Source organism: Canis lupus, chromosome 15, assembly GCF_011100685.1.
Source record: "Canis lupus familiaris isolate Mischka breed German Shepherd chromosome 15, alternate assembly UU_Cfam_GSD_1.0, whole genome shotgun sequence".
Taxonomy (NCBI): Eukaryota; Metazoa; Chordata; class Mammalia; order Carnivora; family Canidae; genus Canis; species Canis lupus.
The window spans coordinates 34,334,922-34,351,919 of record NC_049236.1 but is presented as its reverse complement, the minus strand read 5'-3'; the positions used below and the strand labels follow the sequence as shown (position 1 = coordinate 34,351,919).

Below are 16,998 nucleotides of genomic sequence, written 5' to 3'. Positions count from 1 at the left end.
ATCACTGTTTGTAAAAGTGACAAAGCAATAAACCACTTAAAGATCCATCTCATGTAATAGGAAAGTGGTTAACAAATGATGACACGTGCGTACACTGGCACAGAATGCCACTGCTAAACATGATGGTGTAGGGCAATAGCCACACACACCAATTCCAGAGCAGCACAATATTGCTGCCCACCAGAACACACACGCTGGTAGAACTGGAACACTGAGCTGAGTGGGTCACACAGAACAGTGGAGGGCTTCCGGCTGTGAGGAATAAATATAAAGCTCAGATTAAGCCCAGAATGTTTATGGGAAAGTGCTCAACTTTGCTTTTTCGGGATATGAGTGTACAGTAGCAGGAGCAGCAAACAGCTCTACTCAAGCAATGACATGGTTCTAAAGGGGGGGGAGGCGTCAAGCAAATAGCAGGATAACGGCCAATGTTTTGACAGCAAAAGACATTCTTACAAATTCAGTAGCTAGAGTCTCTTAATTTCTTTAAACATGCTGCTGAAAATTACAGGACTTGAAAGTGTGCTCCAAACACAAAGGACAATGAAAATCACTGGTATGGAAAAAGCTTTAATGATATGGAAAGACAGCTATATGTTAAATAAAAGAAGCAAACTGTAAAACAGCACATATAATACAATCCCATATTTTTATTGAAGTATAATTGACATACAATATCCTATTAGTTTCAGGTGCACATCATAGTGATTTGATATTTTTACACATTATGAAGTCATCCCTATGATAAATCTAGTTTACATATGTCATCATACAAAGTTTTTACAATATTATTATGTTCCCTATGCTGTACATTGCATCCTCATGAGTTATGTATTTTATAACTAGAAATTGGCACTTCTTAATCCCTCTCATCTATTTCACTGGCCCTTCCAACCCATCCTGTCCCCACACTCCATAACCAACATTTTCTTTTCTGTATGTATCAGTCTGTTATTATTTTATTTTGTTTATTGTCTTATTTTTTAGATTCCACATATAAGTGAAATCATATGGTGCTTGTCTTTTTCTGTCGGATTTCTTTCACTTGGCATAATACCCTCAAATTTCATCTATGTTGTCACAAATGGCAAGATTTCATTCTTTTTTTTTTTTTTATTTTATTTACTTATGATAGTCACAGAGAGAGAGAGAGAGAGGCAGAGACACAGGTAGAGGGAGAAGCAGGCTCCATACACCGGGAGCCCGATGTGGGATTCGATCCCGGGTCTCCAGGATCATGCCCTGGGCCAAAGGCAGGCGCCAAACCGCTGCGCCACCCAGGGATCCCTCATTCTTTTTTAATAGCTGAGGAATATTCCATTGAGTACGTATGCCACCTCTTCTTTATCCATTCATCTATCGATGGACACTTAGGTTGCTTCCATATCTTGGCTACTGTAAATAATGCTGCAATAAACAGAGGGGTGCAGATAGCTTTTCAAATTAGGGTTTTCATTTTCTCTGGGTAAATTTCTGGAAGTGGAATTACTAGATTGTATGATACTTTTTTTTTTTTTTTTTTAGGAATCTCCATACTGTTTTCCACAGTGGCTGCACCAATTTTCATTCCCACCAACAGTGTACAAGGGTTTCCTTTTCTCCACAATCTCACCAGTACTTGTTATTTCTGGTCTTTTTTATACTAGCTAGTCTGACAGGTGTGAGGTGATAGCTCATTGTGGTTTGGATTTGCATTTCCCTGATGATGAGTGATGTTGAGCATCTTTTCATGTGTCTGTTGGCCATCTGGATGTCTTCTTTGGAAAAATGTCTGTTAAGGTCTTCTGTCCACTTTTAAATTGGATTATTTTTCTGGTGTTGAGTTATATGAGTTCTTTATATATTTAGGATATTAACCTCTTAGCAGATATATCTTTTGCAAATTTTTTCTCCCATTCAGTACGTTGCCTTTTTGTCTTGTTAATGGCTTCTTTTGCTGTGCAGAAGCTTTTTAGTTTGGTGTAGTCTCAATAGTTTATTTTTGCTTGTGCTTCCCTTGCCTGAGGAAACATATCCATAAATACATTGCTAAGATTAATGTCTAAGATATTACTGCCTGTGTCTTTTAGGAGTTTTATGGTTTTAGGTCTCATATTTAGGTCTTTAATCCATTTTGAGATTATTTTTGTGAATGGTGTGAGAGAATGTTCCATTTTAATTCTTTTGTATGTAACTATCCAGTTTTTCCCAGGATCATTTGTTGAAGAGACTGTCTTTTCCCCATTACATATTCTTGCCTCCTCTATTGCGGCTTGATTGACCATGTATGTTTAGGTTTGTTTCTGGGCTCTTGATTCTGTTCCATTGACCCATGTGTCTGTTTTTGTGTCAGAACCATACTTTTGATTACTACAGCTTTACAGTATGTTTTGTAAACTAGGATTGTGATACCTACATCTGTTGTGTATCCTTTAACTCTTATTATAGTTATAGTTGATTTGATACAATCCTATTTTCATCATAAAAAGAATATGTAGCCCTAGGAAAGTAACTAAGGGTAAAGATTAAAAGTGGGATGTCACAGTGGTTATCTTTGGAAAACAGAAGTAGGAGTAATTTTTAATTTTTTATTCTTGCTCATTAGTATTTTTTAAACTGCTATAATGAGCATGCACTATTTTTGTACTAAAAATCTCATAAAAGTTATAGTTTTTAAAAAGTAAGAGGGCATACTCATGAATGCATGTGCATGTGCATCCCAAACCAAAGTGGATTTTATATTTTCTTGGTCAGTGCTGGCAAGTGCTCTGCCATTGCACTGTACTCATCCAGAATTCTGTTGGGGGTAGGGAGCCTCTGGAACTGTAGAATCTTCTCCCATGCAAAAACACATAGACTCCTTCCTTGTAGGCACATCACCTACCTGATTCTCCTGGGAGGTGGGCAGATGCCATTCAGCATCACTTTCCACACCCAGAGGCAGAAACAAGGTAGTGACTAAGATGCTCTGTTCTTGCATTCTGCAAGTTTTCTGCCAGAATGTGAGCAGGCCCAGCAGGTGCAGCTGCCGTTTGATGGTGGAGACACGCTGCTCATTAAGGGCAGCAAGTCAGAGCTCTCTAATGACCCTGGCAGCCCCGGATGGGCCAGTCCATCACAAATTGTCCTTCGCTGCTCACAAAGCACTGAAGTGTCTTTGTACATGATAGATTCTGATTCCAAGCAAATGGTGGGAAATTGAACTAGCTAATCATCGGATCCACTTCTAAAATGCCATTTAGTCAGATGCAGCAAAGCCCAGCCTTACTCACGTGGCTATAAAAGTGGTGAGAACAAAAGTCCAAGCAACTCTCTATTAGCAAACTCAGGGGGGCAAATAGCAATGTACAAGTCCAAGGTTCAGAATGACAGGCAATTGGCTGAAGATGCCAGAGAAGTACAGGCTATCACTAGCTCAGTGATGGGGCCAGAAGTCTATACATTTTACAAGACAATGAATTAATGGCTGGGCTACAAAATGGAAAATTAGAACTTATGAGGCCAGAAGACCATCATTTTGAACTGTTTGTTGAACTGTAAAAAGTAATTGATCTTTTTTCAGTAAAGGGAATATGGTTGCCAGACATCTGAGAGAATGCAATCGACATGCCACTGTCACCTTTTTGAGCACCCACTTCATATTCAACTCTACCATTCTATATGCTTGTCCTGGAATAGAGAGAGGTAAAAAGTATAGTTTTTTTCCCTTTGAAAAGACCTGAGTTTGGTTAGGATTAGGAAAGAGACTCCCCAGTTATTCAGAAGAACAGATCACAGAGTGGGAATGTTTACTCTCCCTCTCTGTTGATTGGACCCATGGGAGAGTCAGTAAATTATATCACATGTTAAAGCTTAGCAGGAAACATGGTAACAGCACTTCCTCCTGCAGTCTCTTCAGCTTTAGCCACTATTCAGCTTTGCCTCTGAACTTTAGCCACATGAAGCCACAGCAGCAAATTAGCAGCTACCATTTCCTGGGAGCTAAAGACCAGGCACTAGATGAACCCTTGGCAGACATTCTTTTAATTATCACAAAAACCTTGGAGGAGGGGACGCTCATGTCCTCATTTGTAGAGGGTTAGAGAAGAGGAGCAACTTGTCCAAGGCAATGCTGCTAGCAGGAGGAGAGCAGGACTCAAGCTTCTTCAAGGAGCATGTGAGACAGAGGAGGAGAATCAGCATGGAGCAGTTGGAAAGGAGAAGTGCTCCAAAGACATTGGACATTCTAGACAATTCACCCCCAGAAAAATCACTTGATCTCACTACAGAAGGAGGCTCACCTCTCTTGCTCAACCACTTCACAGGAATTTTGTGAGGCTCAAATGAGACCACATATATGAAAAGCCTTGAAAACAGTAAAGCATTTGACAAATAGCAAGTGTCATTAATAAAAAGAAGACTAAATCATACTCCTTAGGAACATAACACTTCAATCATGACTACCCCAATGGAAAGACCACATCCTCCTTTGTTCCCCAAATAAATTCTTTAAATAAACGGCACAGGATTTTCTTAAGCAATCTTTTAAAGATGAAGGGCTCAGGTATGCATGCTGGTACTTGAACTGGTCTTGCAGGGAGCCTCACTGTCTTGAATTTAATGTAGACACCCTGCCTGAGCAATTTATCTTAACTAGAGAAAATAACCATTTTGTTATTACTAGTAATTCTGTTTCAAAAAAATAACTACGTTATTTGACACTACCATTTTGTTATTACTAGTAATTCTGTTTCAAAAAAATAACTACGTTATTTGACACTCTTAATCTATGCACTACAGGAATGAGAAAAAACAAACAATCCTATGTGACGAAAGGGCCATATTATATGTAGCAAATTAACTTTTTATGATCATCCCCATTAATAGCAAAATCCATAGGTCAGTTCCCAAGCAATATAGAAGTGCATGCTTTATATACAGGACACCTACATGTAATGTGATAACACAGTAATTTTTTTTGAGCCATTATGATTTACCAGTTTATTAAAAGGCACCCACACAATTAAAAACCTGCACAATTAAAACAATGCAATCTTTAAGCAGTTAAAAACAATGAATTGTCAAGTCAATGTGGGAGAGCTACTGAGTAATCTGACCTTTCAAGTAATGTATACCAGAAATCCTATTTTCTCCTTTCATCTAAAGTTCATTAAAAAGAAAAGACCCCCAAAACCCCCCCAAACCACCTGCCCTTGGAGAAAGTTAAGATTCTGCACACACAACTTGGGGACACACTCCCCCAACCACAGGATGACGTGGAGCATGCAGGGGTCATTCCAACATGTCCTGGAGCACCGAGGGGTCTACCTCCACAGCCTGGAGGCCTCTGTATAAGCTCCAGAAGGTGGCCTGCTTCCCATAGCGCTGCCTCCAGCGGATGAAGGCCTCCACCATCTGCGACTGCACGTTGTGGGGGTGGTTGGCCTTACAGCGGTAGATATCTGTCTGGGACAGTCCCAGAGCCAGCACCACAGGCTCCCACTCAGGGCCCAGCCTCTGGGCCAGCTGGTTAATCTGCCGGTCCGATGGTGAGCTGTTGAGGATGTGCGGGGGGAAACCAGTCATCCAGTCATCTGGGAAAAAGAAAGATACGAGGGTGAAAAGAGCAAACAAACACATCAGATGGGGGCAGAAATGGAAATTGTGGGGAGAAGAGCACAAAGCTTCATATGGTAGGGCCAACTTTTCCTAGTCTTCTTGGGGGCTGCTCAGTAAAAGGTCACATACAGGAGCTTACAAAATACCATTTAGCATCTTTGGAAATGTTTATTACAGAAAATGTGAAAACAAGAAAATAAAAATAACTGGGAACCCCACAAGAGAAACTTAGTGATAACAATTTGATTTTGTCTTTTATGTATAAAACATATGTTTGGCATTATATGGCACAGCTTTATAACATGCTTTTCTCACTATCATCTCTTTCAACAGAGAGGCCAGGCAGGGGGTTCCAAGAGAATGAAGAATGACAGCCTGGGCCCCAGTTCCCTCTGGCACTGGGGTGGCGCTCTCTCCTGCAGGAATGGCTAGTGCTGGAAGATAATGGGCTAACCAGGACAGCTACTCTCTGCTGATAAACTCGAACATTACCAAGAAATGCTGCAGTCTCTAACAGAAGCAGAACCAAAGAGGCCTGATGAGAAAAAATGAAACTCAGAGGCCATGAGGTAGCAGGATGAGAGTTACCACCCTGGGCCCAGCAAAGGGAGAGACAGCACATGCTGTAGAAGGGCAATGAGGGAACCTGACCTTGCACTTTCTAGATCCCAGTCTCCCCGAGGCCAGTCTGCTGAGGAACCATGACACTGAGTGACTGCCTACAGATGTGCCAGGCATATCCAGTAAGAAGTACCATCAGTTACAATGCAGACAGCCTTCTAGAGGAAGGAGGTTAAAGCTAAACCCTGAATGTGAGAAAGAATCCAATGAATGGAAAGGTAAGGAAGCATGCCCTCAGCAAAGGAAATTGCCTGTGCAAAGGCCTGGAAGCAGAAGATCACAGCAAATTCAAGAAAAGAAAGAAGTTCAGGGATCCCTGGGTGGCTCTGCAGTTTAGCGCCTGCCTTCAGCCCAGGGCGTGATCCTGGAGTCCCCGGATCGAGATCCACATCGGGCTCCCTGCACGGAGCCTGCTTCTCCCTCTGCCTGTGTCTCCGCCTCTCTCTCTCTGTCTGTCTCTCTCTCTCTCTCTTTCTCTCTCTCTCGTGAATAAATAAAATCTTTTTTTTTTTTTTTTTAAAGAAGTTCAGTGTAGCAAAAGTGCAGAGATTGAGAAGGACGCTAAACATTCAAAATTCTGGTGCTGCTTATTGGTTAGGCCAGAACTAGAAGTGAGGTTTTCATACTCCTGGTACAGTCATGTGTACAACAGCACTACACTTGTGCTACATTCTCTGTCACCAGCATCATGGGAATCCGCGTCAATCCCACTTCACACTCAGCAGCTCATTGTTTAGACTTATGAATTCAATAAGAAGGCAAAAAGCACCCGATCGGAATAGCTGTTTTCACTGTACGTGCCTTTTATCCCAAAGCAGTTGCAAATATCTTAGGCACAAGTTTAAAAAATACTGACAAGGGTTCTTTCTGGTGTTTGTCAAGACTGTAATTTTTAAAAAATGATTAGGAAACAACTGAAATAATGATGCTACTACTGACCAATATTTTATATTGACAGTAATGATTTTATGGCTTGTATAAAAATATGGGCACTTTTATGCAGGTTCATTAAAAAATTCAAGCAACATAAAAAAGTACAAAAGAAAAAACAAGTTATCCAATATGTACTTAGAGTCGGTGAATATCATTCTGGACATCTCTTCATGCACGTATTCTGTATTAATTGCTTTTTTTCTCATAAGGGTTATTTAATTTTGTTTGAATATAACAGGAAAAAAAAAAAAGAAACAGATGGGGTACTAAATGGCTTTCTGACCTATAGTTAAATATTCAAACACCACCACCAAAACACACGCACACACACACACGATTTAATGCCAATAAAAAATATATGAAAATTTAAGACATAAACCATGTATTTTCACATTAACACTCTATAATTAACACTTGACATTTCCTCTTCCTTTCCTCGTATCTCATGATTTTTCTTGCCTATATCATTTTTGTTTGTCTGTTTTTTTAGCAAGAAGAGAATGCATGCATGCGAGCAGGGGGCAGGAGGCAGAGAAGGGGAGAGAGAAAGCTTTAGATCAGGATAGGTCTTGGTCATTCTCTATCTGTTTTCAAGATGATCTTCTGACCAAAGACTTAGCTCTTCCTCTCTTTCAGAAAAATTTTCCTGGGTTGTATTTCTGCATTCTTTTTCTGTTCCAGATGCTGGATGCCTTTCCCCATCACCATGACTATCATTTTCTGCTTTATTACTTTACTCCTTTCCTGTGATCATCTCATGCCTTTTTCTATTCATTTGATGGTTATGCTTATGCTGTTTTTTTTTTTTTTTCCTGGTCAAATCTCATATTATAAGGGTTTTGTTTCCCTCAAATTCTTTTCTTGGCTCTTCAATCTTTTTTTTTAAGATTTATTCATTTATTTTTTTAGAGAGAGCAGGAGGGGCAGCGGGAGACGGAGAGAATCCCAAGCTGACTCCCTCTGAGCACAGAGCCCAATGTGGCTTGATCTCACAACCTTGAGATCATGACCTGAACCAAAATCAATAGTCAGATGCTTACCAACTGGGCCACGCTGGCACCCCTCTTCAGTCTATCTTTTAAAACTCCCATTCCAACTCAGATCTATTAGGATGGCTACTGTCAAAAAACTCCAGAAAATAACAGGTGTTGGTGAGGATATAAAATGGCATGGCTGCTACAGAAGAGTATGGTGACTCCTCAAACAACTAAAAATGGAATTATCATATGACCTAGCAATTCTACTTCTGGGCCATATACCCAAAAGGATTGAAGCAGTGATTCAAAGAGATATTTCTATACCCATCTTCATAGCAGCACTATTTCCAGTAGCCAAAAAGTGGAAGCAACCCAGGTGTCTATCAAGGGATGGAAGAGAAACAAAATGTGGTATACTATACATTAGAATATTATTCAGTCTTATACAAACCTGTGATCATAAAGACAGTATGGTACTGGCACAAAAAGAGACACATAGATCAATGGAACAGAATAGAGAACCCAGAAACGGACCCTCAACTCTATGGTCAACTAATATTCAACAAAGCAGGAAAGAATATCCTACTGGAAAAAGGACAGTCTTTTCAATAAATGGTGTTGGGAAAATTGGACAGCCACGTGCAGAAGAATGAAACTGGACCATCCTCTTACACCACACACAAAGATAAACTCAAAAATGGTCAAAAGATCTAAGTGTGAGACAAGAATCCATCAAAACCCTAGAGGAGAACACAGGCAACAACCTTTTTGAATTTGGCCACAGCAACTTCTTGCAAGATACATCTATGAAGGCAAGTGAAACAAAAGCAAAAATGAACTACTGGGACTTCACCAAGATAAATAGCTTCCACTCTTCAAAGTACACTGGCACAAAACTAAAAGGCAACCTAGAGGATGGGAGAAGATATTTACAAATGACATATCAGATAAAGGGCTAGTATCCAAAATCTATAAAGAACTTATCAAACTCAACACCCAAGAAACAAACAATTCAGTTATGAAATAGGCAGAAGACATGAACAAACATTTCTCCAAAGAAGACATACACATGGCAATAAGCACATGAGAAAAATGCTCCACATCACTTGCCATCAGGAAAATGCAAATCAAAACCACAATGAGATACCACCTCACACCAGTGAGTATGGCTAAAAATTAACAAGACAGGAAACAACAAATGTTGGAGAGGATGTGGAGAAGGGGGAACCTTCGTGCACTGTTGGTGGGAATGCAAACTGGTACAACCACTCTGGAAAACTGTGTGGAGGTTCTTCAAGAAGTTAAAAATAGAGCTACTCTAATGGCCCAGCAATTGCACTACTGGGTATTTACCCCAAAGATACTGTAGTGGAATGCCACTACAAGCAGTGTTCATAGCAGCAATGTCCACAATAATCAAACTGTCGAAAGAGTCATGATGTCCCTGGACAGATGAATGGATAAAGAAGATATGGCCTAAACGTACAATGGAATATTACTCAGCCATCAGAAAGGACGAATACCCACCACTTGCTTCGAAGTGGATGGAACTGGAGGGTATTATACTGAGTGAAATAAGTCAATTGGAGAAGGACAATCATCATATGGTTTCACTCATATGTGGAATATAAGAAATAGTGAAAGGTAAAGGAAGGGATCTGAGTGGGGAAAATTAGAGAGGGAGACAAATCATTTGAGACTCCTAACTCTGGGAAACAGACAAAAGGTTGCAGAAGGGGAGATGGGTGGGGGGATTGTGTGACTGGGTGACAGGCACTGAGGAGGGCACTTGATGGGATGAGCACTGGGTGTTATACTATATGTTGGTAAACTGAATTTAAATAAATAAGTTTAAAAACAGAATATTATTCAGTCTTAAAAAGGAAAACATTCTGACTCATGCTACAACACAGGTGAGACTTGAAGACATTATGCTAAGTGAAATAAGCCAGTTACAAAAAGACAAGACTTCTATGATCCTGCTCTTAAGAGGCACCTGTAGTAGTCAAATTCATTGAGATGGAAAGAATGGTGGTTACCAGGAGAGAGGATGGAGGGAATGGGGAATTGTTTTAATGGGTAGTCAGTTTTGCAAGATGAAAAAAGTTCTGGAGGTTGGCTGCGCAATGTGAATGTACTTAATACTCCTGAACTGTATACCTAAAAATGGAAAAGATGGTAAATTCTATATGTATTTTACCACAATTAAAAATAAAAAATAATTTAAAAAATTTAAAAAATTAAAATTAAAAGTCTCACTGTTGTTTTATCATAAACTACATTGAGTTTTTATTTCCACTGAATTGATCCTGAGGTCTCCTATAGCACGAAATACTTGTGAGGCTGAGTTTTCTTGCACTGGGTTTCTGTTCAGGCCCAATAGGTTGCATGTTTACTTTTTGCAAGCTATGTTCATTTTTTCTGCTATAGCATTTTCGCATAGTTGTCATGACACATCCTCATACTGCGCACATTTAACACGAGCATCTCTATTCAGGACTGTTTGCTGTCTTATAGTAAGCCAATGTATACTTGACACTTTCTTCCTCTGAGCTACAATTTGTGGTTGGTTGATGCTTGCTATGCGTTTTGCCACAGAAGAGAGCTAGAACACACCAGGCCTGCCCTTGCTGGGGGTCCAGGGTACAGCTCTCTTTTGGAAGCCAATGAAATGTCTTATACCAGAGCCTCCTCTCCCTAGCCAGGACACACTCACTCCTGTGGTCTAGTTTTTGTAGCTCAGCACAAAATGGCCTGCCCTGAGTTGCCTTTCTGCCTCTACTGAGGATGTCTCCTGACATTTACTGAGGCCATCTACTCATCTCCTCCACCAGCTTCTTTTCATACTGATTTGAATTAGCAGGGGTCCTTAGGATTTTGTATCCTTCTCTTCTTTTCCCAGGATTGCTTCTGCAGGGTCAGGGTGGGGTGTTTCCTTTTTTTGAAAAGTGCCTGCCACTTTTCAAAGCACATTGGCATAAAAGTTGTGACTGGCTTTGTTTTGTTTTGTTTTGTTTGGTTGCAGCTGGCATATGTTTTTGTTTTTAACTGCTTTTTGGTTCAGTTCATTGGGTGTTGGGGAGGGAGCCTCCGTGATTCTGCTACTCCGTCATCTTTCTGATTCCTGGCCAACTATTAATTCAACATAGGCTTTGGGCCAATTATTTGGGAGTGAGGGCAGTATTTGCTCTCATTGCTCCACACTTTCAGGGTCATATATCCCTTGGGAATACTGCCACATAACTGGGAGATGGCCAGCAGTCTGTGGACACAGGCTGGAGCAAAGATAACTGGCACAGAAGTGCTATTCAGCCAAGAGCACATCAAGCCCTTCCATGGAGACATTACACACATGAAGAGATAATAACAGCTGTTTGTGCTGTCTGACCTCTAGCAGGAAAAGTATCCTCATGAGGCCCTTCCAACTCATGAATTCTACTGAATATGACGTTACTTAAAAAATGAGAGTCCTAAGGCTTTAGTGTCAACATCTAAGGATATATACCACATAACATCAGGTCAGGCTATAAATTAATCCACTGTGACCATCTGGCCACTATTTCTCAGAGCTTGATGTGTATACCACTAGCAGTGTACAATATGAAATCAGGTGATATATGGGTGAACATTCTGTATTAGAATAGTCATGTATCTATTTTAATACAATTAAAAAGCATAAATAACATTTCAAACTTACGACTCCGAGAATTAAGATAAGTAAATAAATGTTAAAAAGCAGATATAGAATGACAAAGTAATAAAAAAGTAAATTTTTAAATAAAAAGTAAATTTAAATAAGAGCAATAAATTAGCAGTACAGGTGGTACAAAGATATAGCAAAAGCTATACAAATAGAACCCAAATGAAGTGTGGGAAGTCTGGTATTTCTCAACAAGGGCATCACAGGCATTTAGGGCAGAGCTGTCCAGTGTATGGCAGGGTCTTTAGCATCTGTGGCCTGCACTTCCTACGTGCTAGTAACACCCCAGCCTGAGCACGCAAGTCCACATACCCTGGGGTGAGGCACAATTGTGCCTGCTTAAGAACCACCAGATACTACGACATAAGTATCCACTAGTTTTAAATAGCTCCCTCTATACTTACAGAATTTCTCTCTTATACAGATCCTAAATTTTTTATGCAACTCTTTAATCCCATTCTAAGTTAAAACTCCCATGTTTCAAACAAAACAGCATTCTCTAACAAATCCATCTACCATAATGAAGCCATTCATTTGAAGGAATAAATGCCCCACTCCCCATTTCCCTTTGTACCCTCCCATCTCTGTGGTCATTACATCTCTAACCATCTCCTCCTCTCTCATTCATACTTAATTAATCTCCTTTTCCAATTCCTATTGCATATACGGTCAGGTTTAAGATTCATACTTAACTTTTTGTTTCTTGAAGGATGTTTCTGTCTCCCAAGCTCCTTATGAACAGAGATCATGTCTTCTACTTCTTGCCCTCTTTCTCCAATCTTTACCCCCTTGGTGAGCACAATATGGAACTCAATGTACAGTAACAATCATATCTTTCTTTAAATTTTTATTTTATTTAAATTCAATTGTCATATAGTATATTATTAGTTTTAGAGGTAGAGTTCAGTGATTATCAGTTGCATATAACACCCAGTGCTCATTACATCACATGCCCTCCTTCATGCCCATCACTCAGTTACTCCTGCCCTCCAGCAACCCTCAGTTTGTTTCCTAGATTTAAGAAAAGACAATTATCATATGATTTCACTCATATGTGGAATTTAAAAAACAAAACAGAGGATCATGGGGGAAGGGTGGGGAAAAAAACAGAATCATATTCTTAACACAAGAAGTTCCTCCAAGTCAAGTTTCCAGTTCACAATCTCCACTAGCTATATGCTTCTGACTTTATTTGTTCTAGAAAAAGAAGTCATTTCTTCCAACAAATCTTCATGCAGACAGCACTCTCTGGTCTATTTTGGCTGAGTGTACAATCTCCAAGTGAAGGAAAGTCCGCAAGTCCAGCTTCCTGTCTGGTCGACCGCCCCCTTTTGATCTATATTCTATAATATGTGGGAACCTTAATACTGACCTAAAAAAGAGAAACTATACAGGATTCAAAAGCACAATTCATAGACTGAAGATTATGGAGTAAAGGAAAGGCACAGCTGACCCATAAGCAGTTGCTAGGAGATTCAACTAAATCTATGCTCAGGAATCTACAATAACAGAAAGGATTTTAATTATAAAATTCTTTTAAAAAATATTTTACTTACTTACTTGAGAGAGAGAGAGAGAGAGAGAACATGAGTGAGAATACAAGTGGGGGAGAGGGGCAAAGGGAGAAGCAGGCTCCCCACTGAGCAGAGAGTCCTGCACAGGGATCAATCCCAGGACCCCAGGATCATGACCTGAGCTGAAGGCAGATGTTTAACCAACTGAGCCACCCAGTTACTGAGATGTAAGTACATATGTAAGTATAAGTACATATGTTACATATGTAAGTAACAGTGACTTGGTTGGACATGGGGTTGCACTTTTAAAAACTATATATGTTCCTTTGCAGAATTTGGTAATATAGCACCTTTCCCAACTCTCTACTGCTATTAACCACTATCACTGATAGAAGTATCATATGCTTTAGGTCTGCTGGACCAGAAAAAACTTGAGCTAAGAGACTGTCCCTTTCTAGTGTAGCCATGTTTTAGGAGCAAAAGGCTAACAACCCCTGCCTCAAGGACATGTAAGGCCTCTTACATGTAAGGCCTCTGCAGGTTGAGTTTTGGCCAAGCCCAAAACCAATAGGACAGGGTATTAAATCTTCTCACAGGGCCGCAGGAGTGAAAATTTGCTGAACAATAATCTATAAACATTCACAAGTATACTAATACATTTTTAAAATCTAGATGAATTGACACTGGGAGATAGATAGATATATCTATCTATCTCCGGAAGAAATCCGCAAATGTGGAATGAAAAACTTCCGTAACATCCAGGTTGATGAAGCTAATTTATTGACTTGGCAAGGGCTTATTGTTCCTGACAACCCTCCATATGATAAGGGGGCCTTCAGAATCAAAATCAACTTTCCAGCAAAGTACCCATTCAAACCACCGAAGATCACATTTAAAACAAAGATCTATCACCTAAACATCGATGAAAAGGGGCAGGTCTGTCTGCCAGCAATTAGTGCTGAAAACTGGAAGCCAACAACCAAAACCAACCAAGTAATCCCTCATAGCACTGGTGAAGGACCCTCAGCCCAAGCACCCACTTCGGGCTGACCTAGCTGAAAAATACTCTAAGGACCGTAAAAAATTCTGTAAGAACGCTGAAGAGTTTACAAAGAAATATGGGGAGAAGTGACCTGTGGACTAAACTCTGCCACCACTGATTCCAGCGAGCATGAGCGGAGACCCCGAGCAGCGTATTCAGACACCCCGCAAAGCAGGAAAATTGACACGTGCCACCGCCTGGTGTTTGCCTGTGGTAGCTACTAACTTTCTACACGGTTTTCTTAATCAAAAGTGGTCTAGGTAACCTGTAAAGAAAGGATTAAAAATTTAAGATGTTTAAAAAAATATATATATATATATAAAATGCCAAAATTAGTGCAGGAAAAAATAGAAAACTAAAATAGACCTAAGTATTAAATACATTAAAATGGCAATCAAAGCCTTCCCCGGCTAAAGAGCCCTAAGCCCAGACAGTTTTATAGGTGAGCTCTATCAAATGTTTATGAAACATTTAATTTCCTATCTTCTATAAACTGTTCTAGGAAATAGAAAAATAACAAAAGCTCTATAGCCTATTTTATTAGGCTGCTTTATTTTTTGTTCCAAACGGGATAAGGAGAATACAAGAAAAGAAAAATTACAGGTTCTTTTCAATTATTATTTTAGATGTAAAAATCCTAAATATTAACTGAGTAAAAAAAAATCTATTTAAAATAGATATTGTGAATGAGTAGAATTTATCCCAGGATTAAATAATTTTAATATCACAAGATCAATTTATTCAACATATCAATAGTCCAAAAGAGGTAAGTCACTATCATCTTAATAGATGCAAAAAAGTAGTTCATAAAATTTGACATGTATTCATGATTTCTTAAAAAGATTTCTTTAAAAATTAGGAATATGGGGAACCCACTTAACATGGTAAAGATTGTAAAAGCCTTCAATAGCATATGATTTAATAGGTAGCTTGTAAACATTTTCCTTTTAAGGACAGAAACAAAACAAGGATGCCCAATGTCACCATTACATTTAACCAGAGCTATAAAGAAAAAAAAGAAGTTAGGTATAAGCATTTGAAGGGAAGAGACAGAACTATCACTATTTTCAGATTATTCAATCTAATATGTAAAGAAAAGTCCAGGATCAATAGATCATCCATTAGAGGGGGCACCTGGGTAGTATATTTGGTTAAGCATCCAACTAGGTTTTGGCCTGAGTCATGGTCTCAGGGTTGTGAGATGGAGCCCCATGGTGGACTCCACACTGAGTAAGGAGTCTACTTGAGACTCTCTCTTGTTCTCCTTCTGCCCCTGCCCTCCCCTCCTCAAATAAACAGATAAATCTTTTTCAAAAAAGGTTAATCCATTAGAACAATTAAGAGGGTTGAGTAAAATTGCCAGATAACTTAAAACAAAAACCAACCAAACACAAAATATGATAAAAAATAAAAGAAACAATAAAAACTATAAAGTATCTAGAAATTAAATTAGCAAAGATCACACAAGACCTCAGTGGGAAAAATTTTAAGCATTAATTAAAAGACACAGCAAGATCTGTATAAATGGAGAGTCATTTGTGCTCTGGGTAGGATAACATTATTATAATACAAACATGACAATTCTTGTAATAACAATTAAAATTTTATAATAGGGAAAGGAGAGGCTTTTTCCAAACTGGGGAAAACTAGCTATACAAAGAAAAGTAAAACTGTACTTTTACATCATACCATAAAATGTGATGGAGTCTGTGTGGATAAAGGTACAAACATAAAAGGTAAAACTACGAAGTAAATAAAAATAGTGAAGAGTACCTTCATGACCTGTAGTGGGAAGTGTCTTTTTAAACGAATCCCCAAAAGATGAAATTTTTTTACCTCAAAATCAAAGATTTCTGCTCAGTGAAGATCATCATTCAAGATGACAGAGCAGAATGGACAAAGATACTTGTTAATATATAAGACCAGGAGGCAAGACTATCTGGACTTATATGGTACTCCTGAAACCAAGAGGAGAAAGATAACCTCCTCCACAGAAAAAATGGATGAAGGTATGACAAGGTAACTCAAATTAGAGGAAACTAAAAGAGAGAGAGAGAGAGAGAGAGAGAGATGCTCAAACACAGAAATTTAAGAAATAACAATGGAAATAATAATAATAATAAATCCCTTTATGTACCTAGAAATCTAGACCATACCGTTTTGGCAGAGTTGTGGAGATGTAGGAACTATGTTCAGGGCTGGTGGGAATGAAGACTGGCCAGCCATTCTATAAGCCAGTGGGCATGTGGGTCCATTGGAATGTGGTGTATGTATAATCTTGCTCCTATGTCCATGTATCTAAGAAAAACTCTGAAAAAAGTCCCATAAGGGACATGTAGAGGGTTGTTTATACAAAGTTGCATTATTTGTGCTAGGAAGTATACATATGCTTTATAACCCAGTTCTCCTGTTTGGGGGTTTCTAGATCCCAGAAAAATCCTCACACAGATTCGTGAACTGGAATCTCTAGGCTGTCTACATCAGGTAATGCTGTGGGAAGAAAGGAGCTAGAAGCAGTCTTGGAGCTCATTACTAGGGGAAGAGACAAACAAGAAGGAGTACAGAGGAAATGCTGGACAGTTAGGATAAAGCAAAAACATAAGAAAAAGGAGACTTATACCAATGCAAAATTAA

General features: G+C 39.2%; 1 protein-coding gene and 1 pseudogene across 7 annotated transcripts in view; one reads left to right on the top strand and one right to left on the bottom strand.

Annotated features, from left to right (window-relative positions):
- Nucleotides 1-4,944: 4,944 nt before the first annotated feature.
- CRADD (CASP2 and RIPK1 domain containing adaptor with death domain) overlaps nt 4,945-16,998 on the bottom strand; it is a 172,673-nt gene continuing 160,619 nt past the window's right edge. For all 7 annotated transcript variants that reach the window (XM_038558655.1, XM_038558651.1, XM_038558654.1 and 4 more), the window contains one exon: nt 4,945-5,552. In XM_038558655.1, the coding sequence (XP_038414583.1) occupies nt 5,251-5,552 (302 nt within the window). In that variant the 3' untranslated portion in view covers nt 4,945-5,250. The remainder of the gene's footprint in view (nt 5,553-16,998) is intronic.
- LOC102154336 lies at nt 14,032-14,466 on the top strand (annotated as a pseudogene).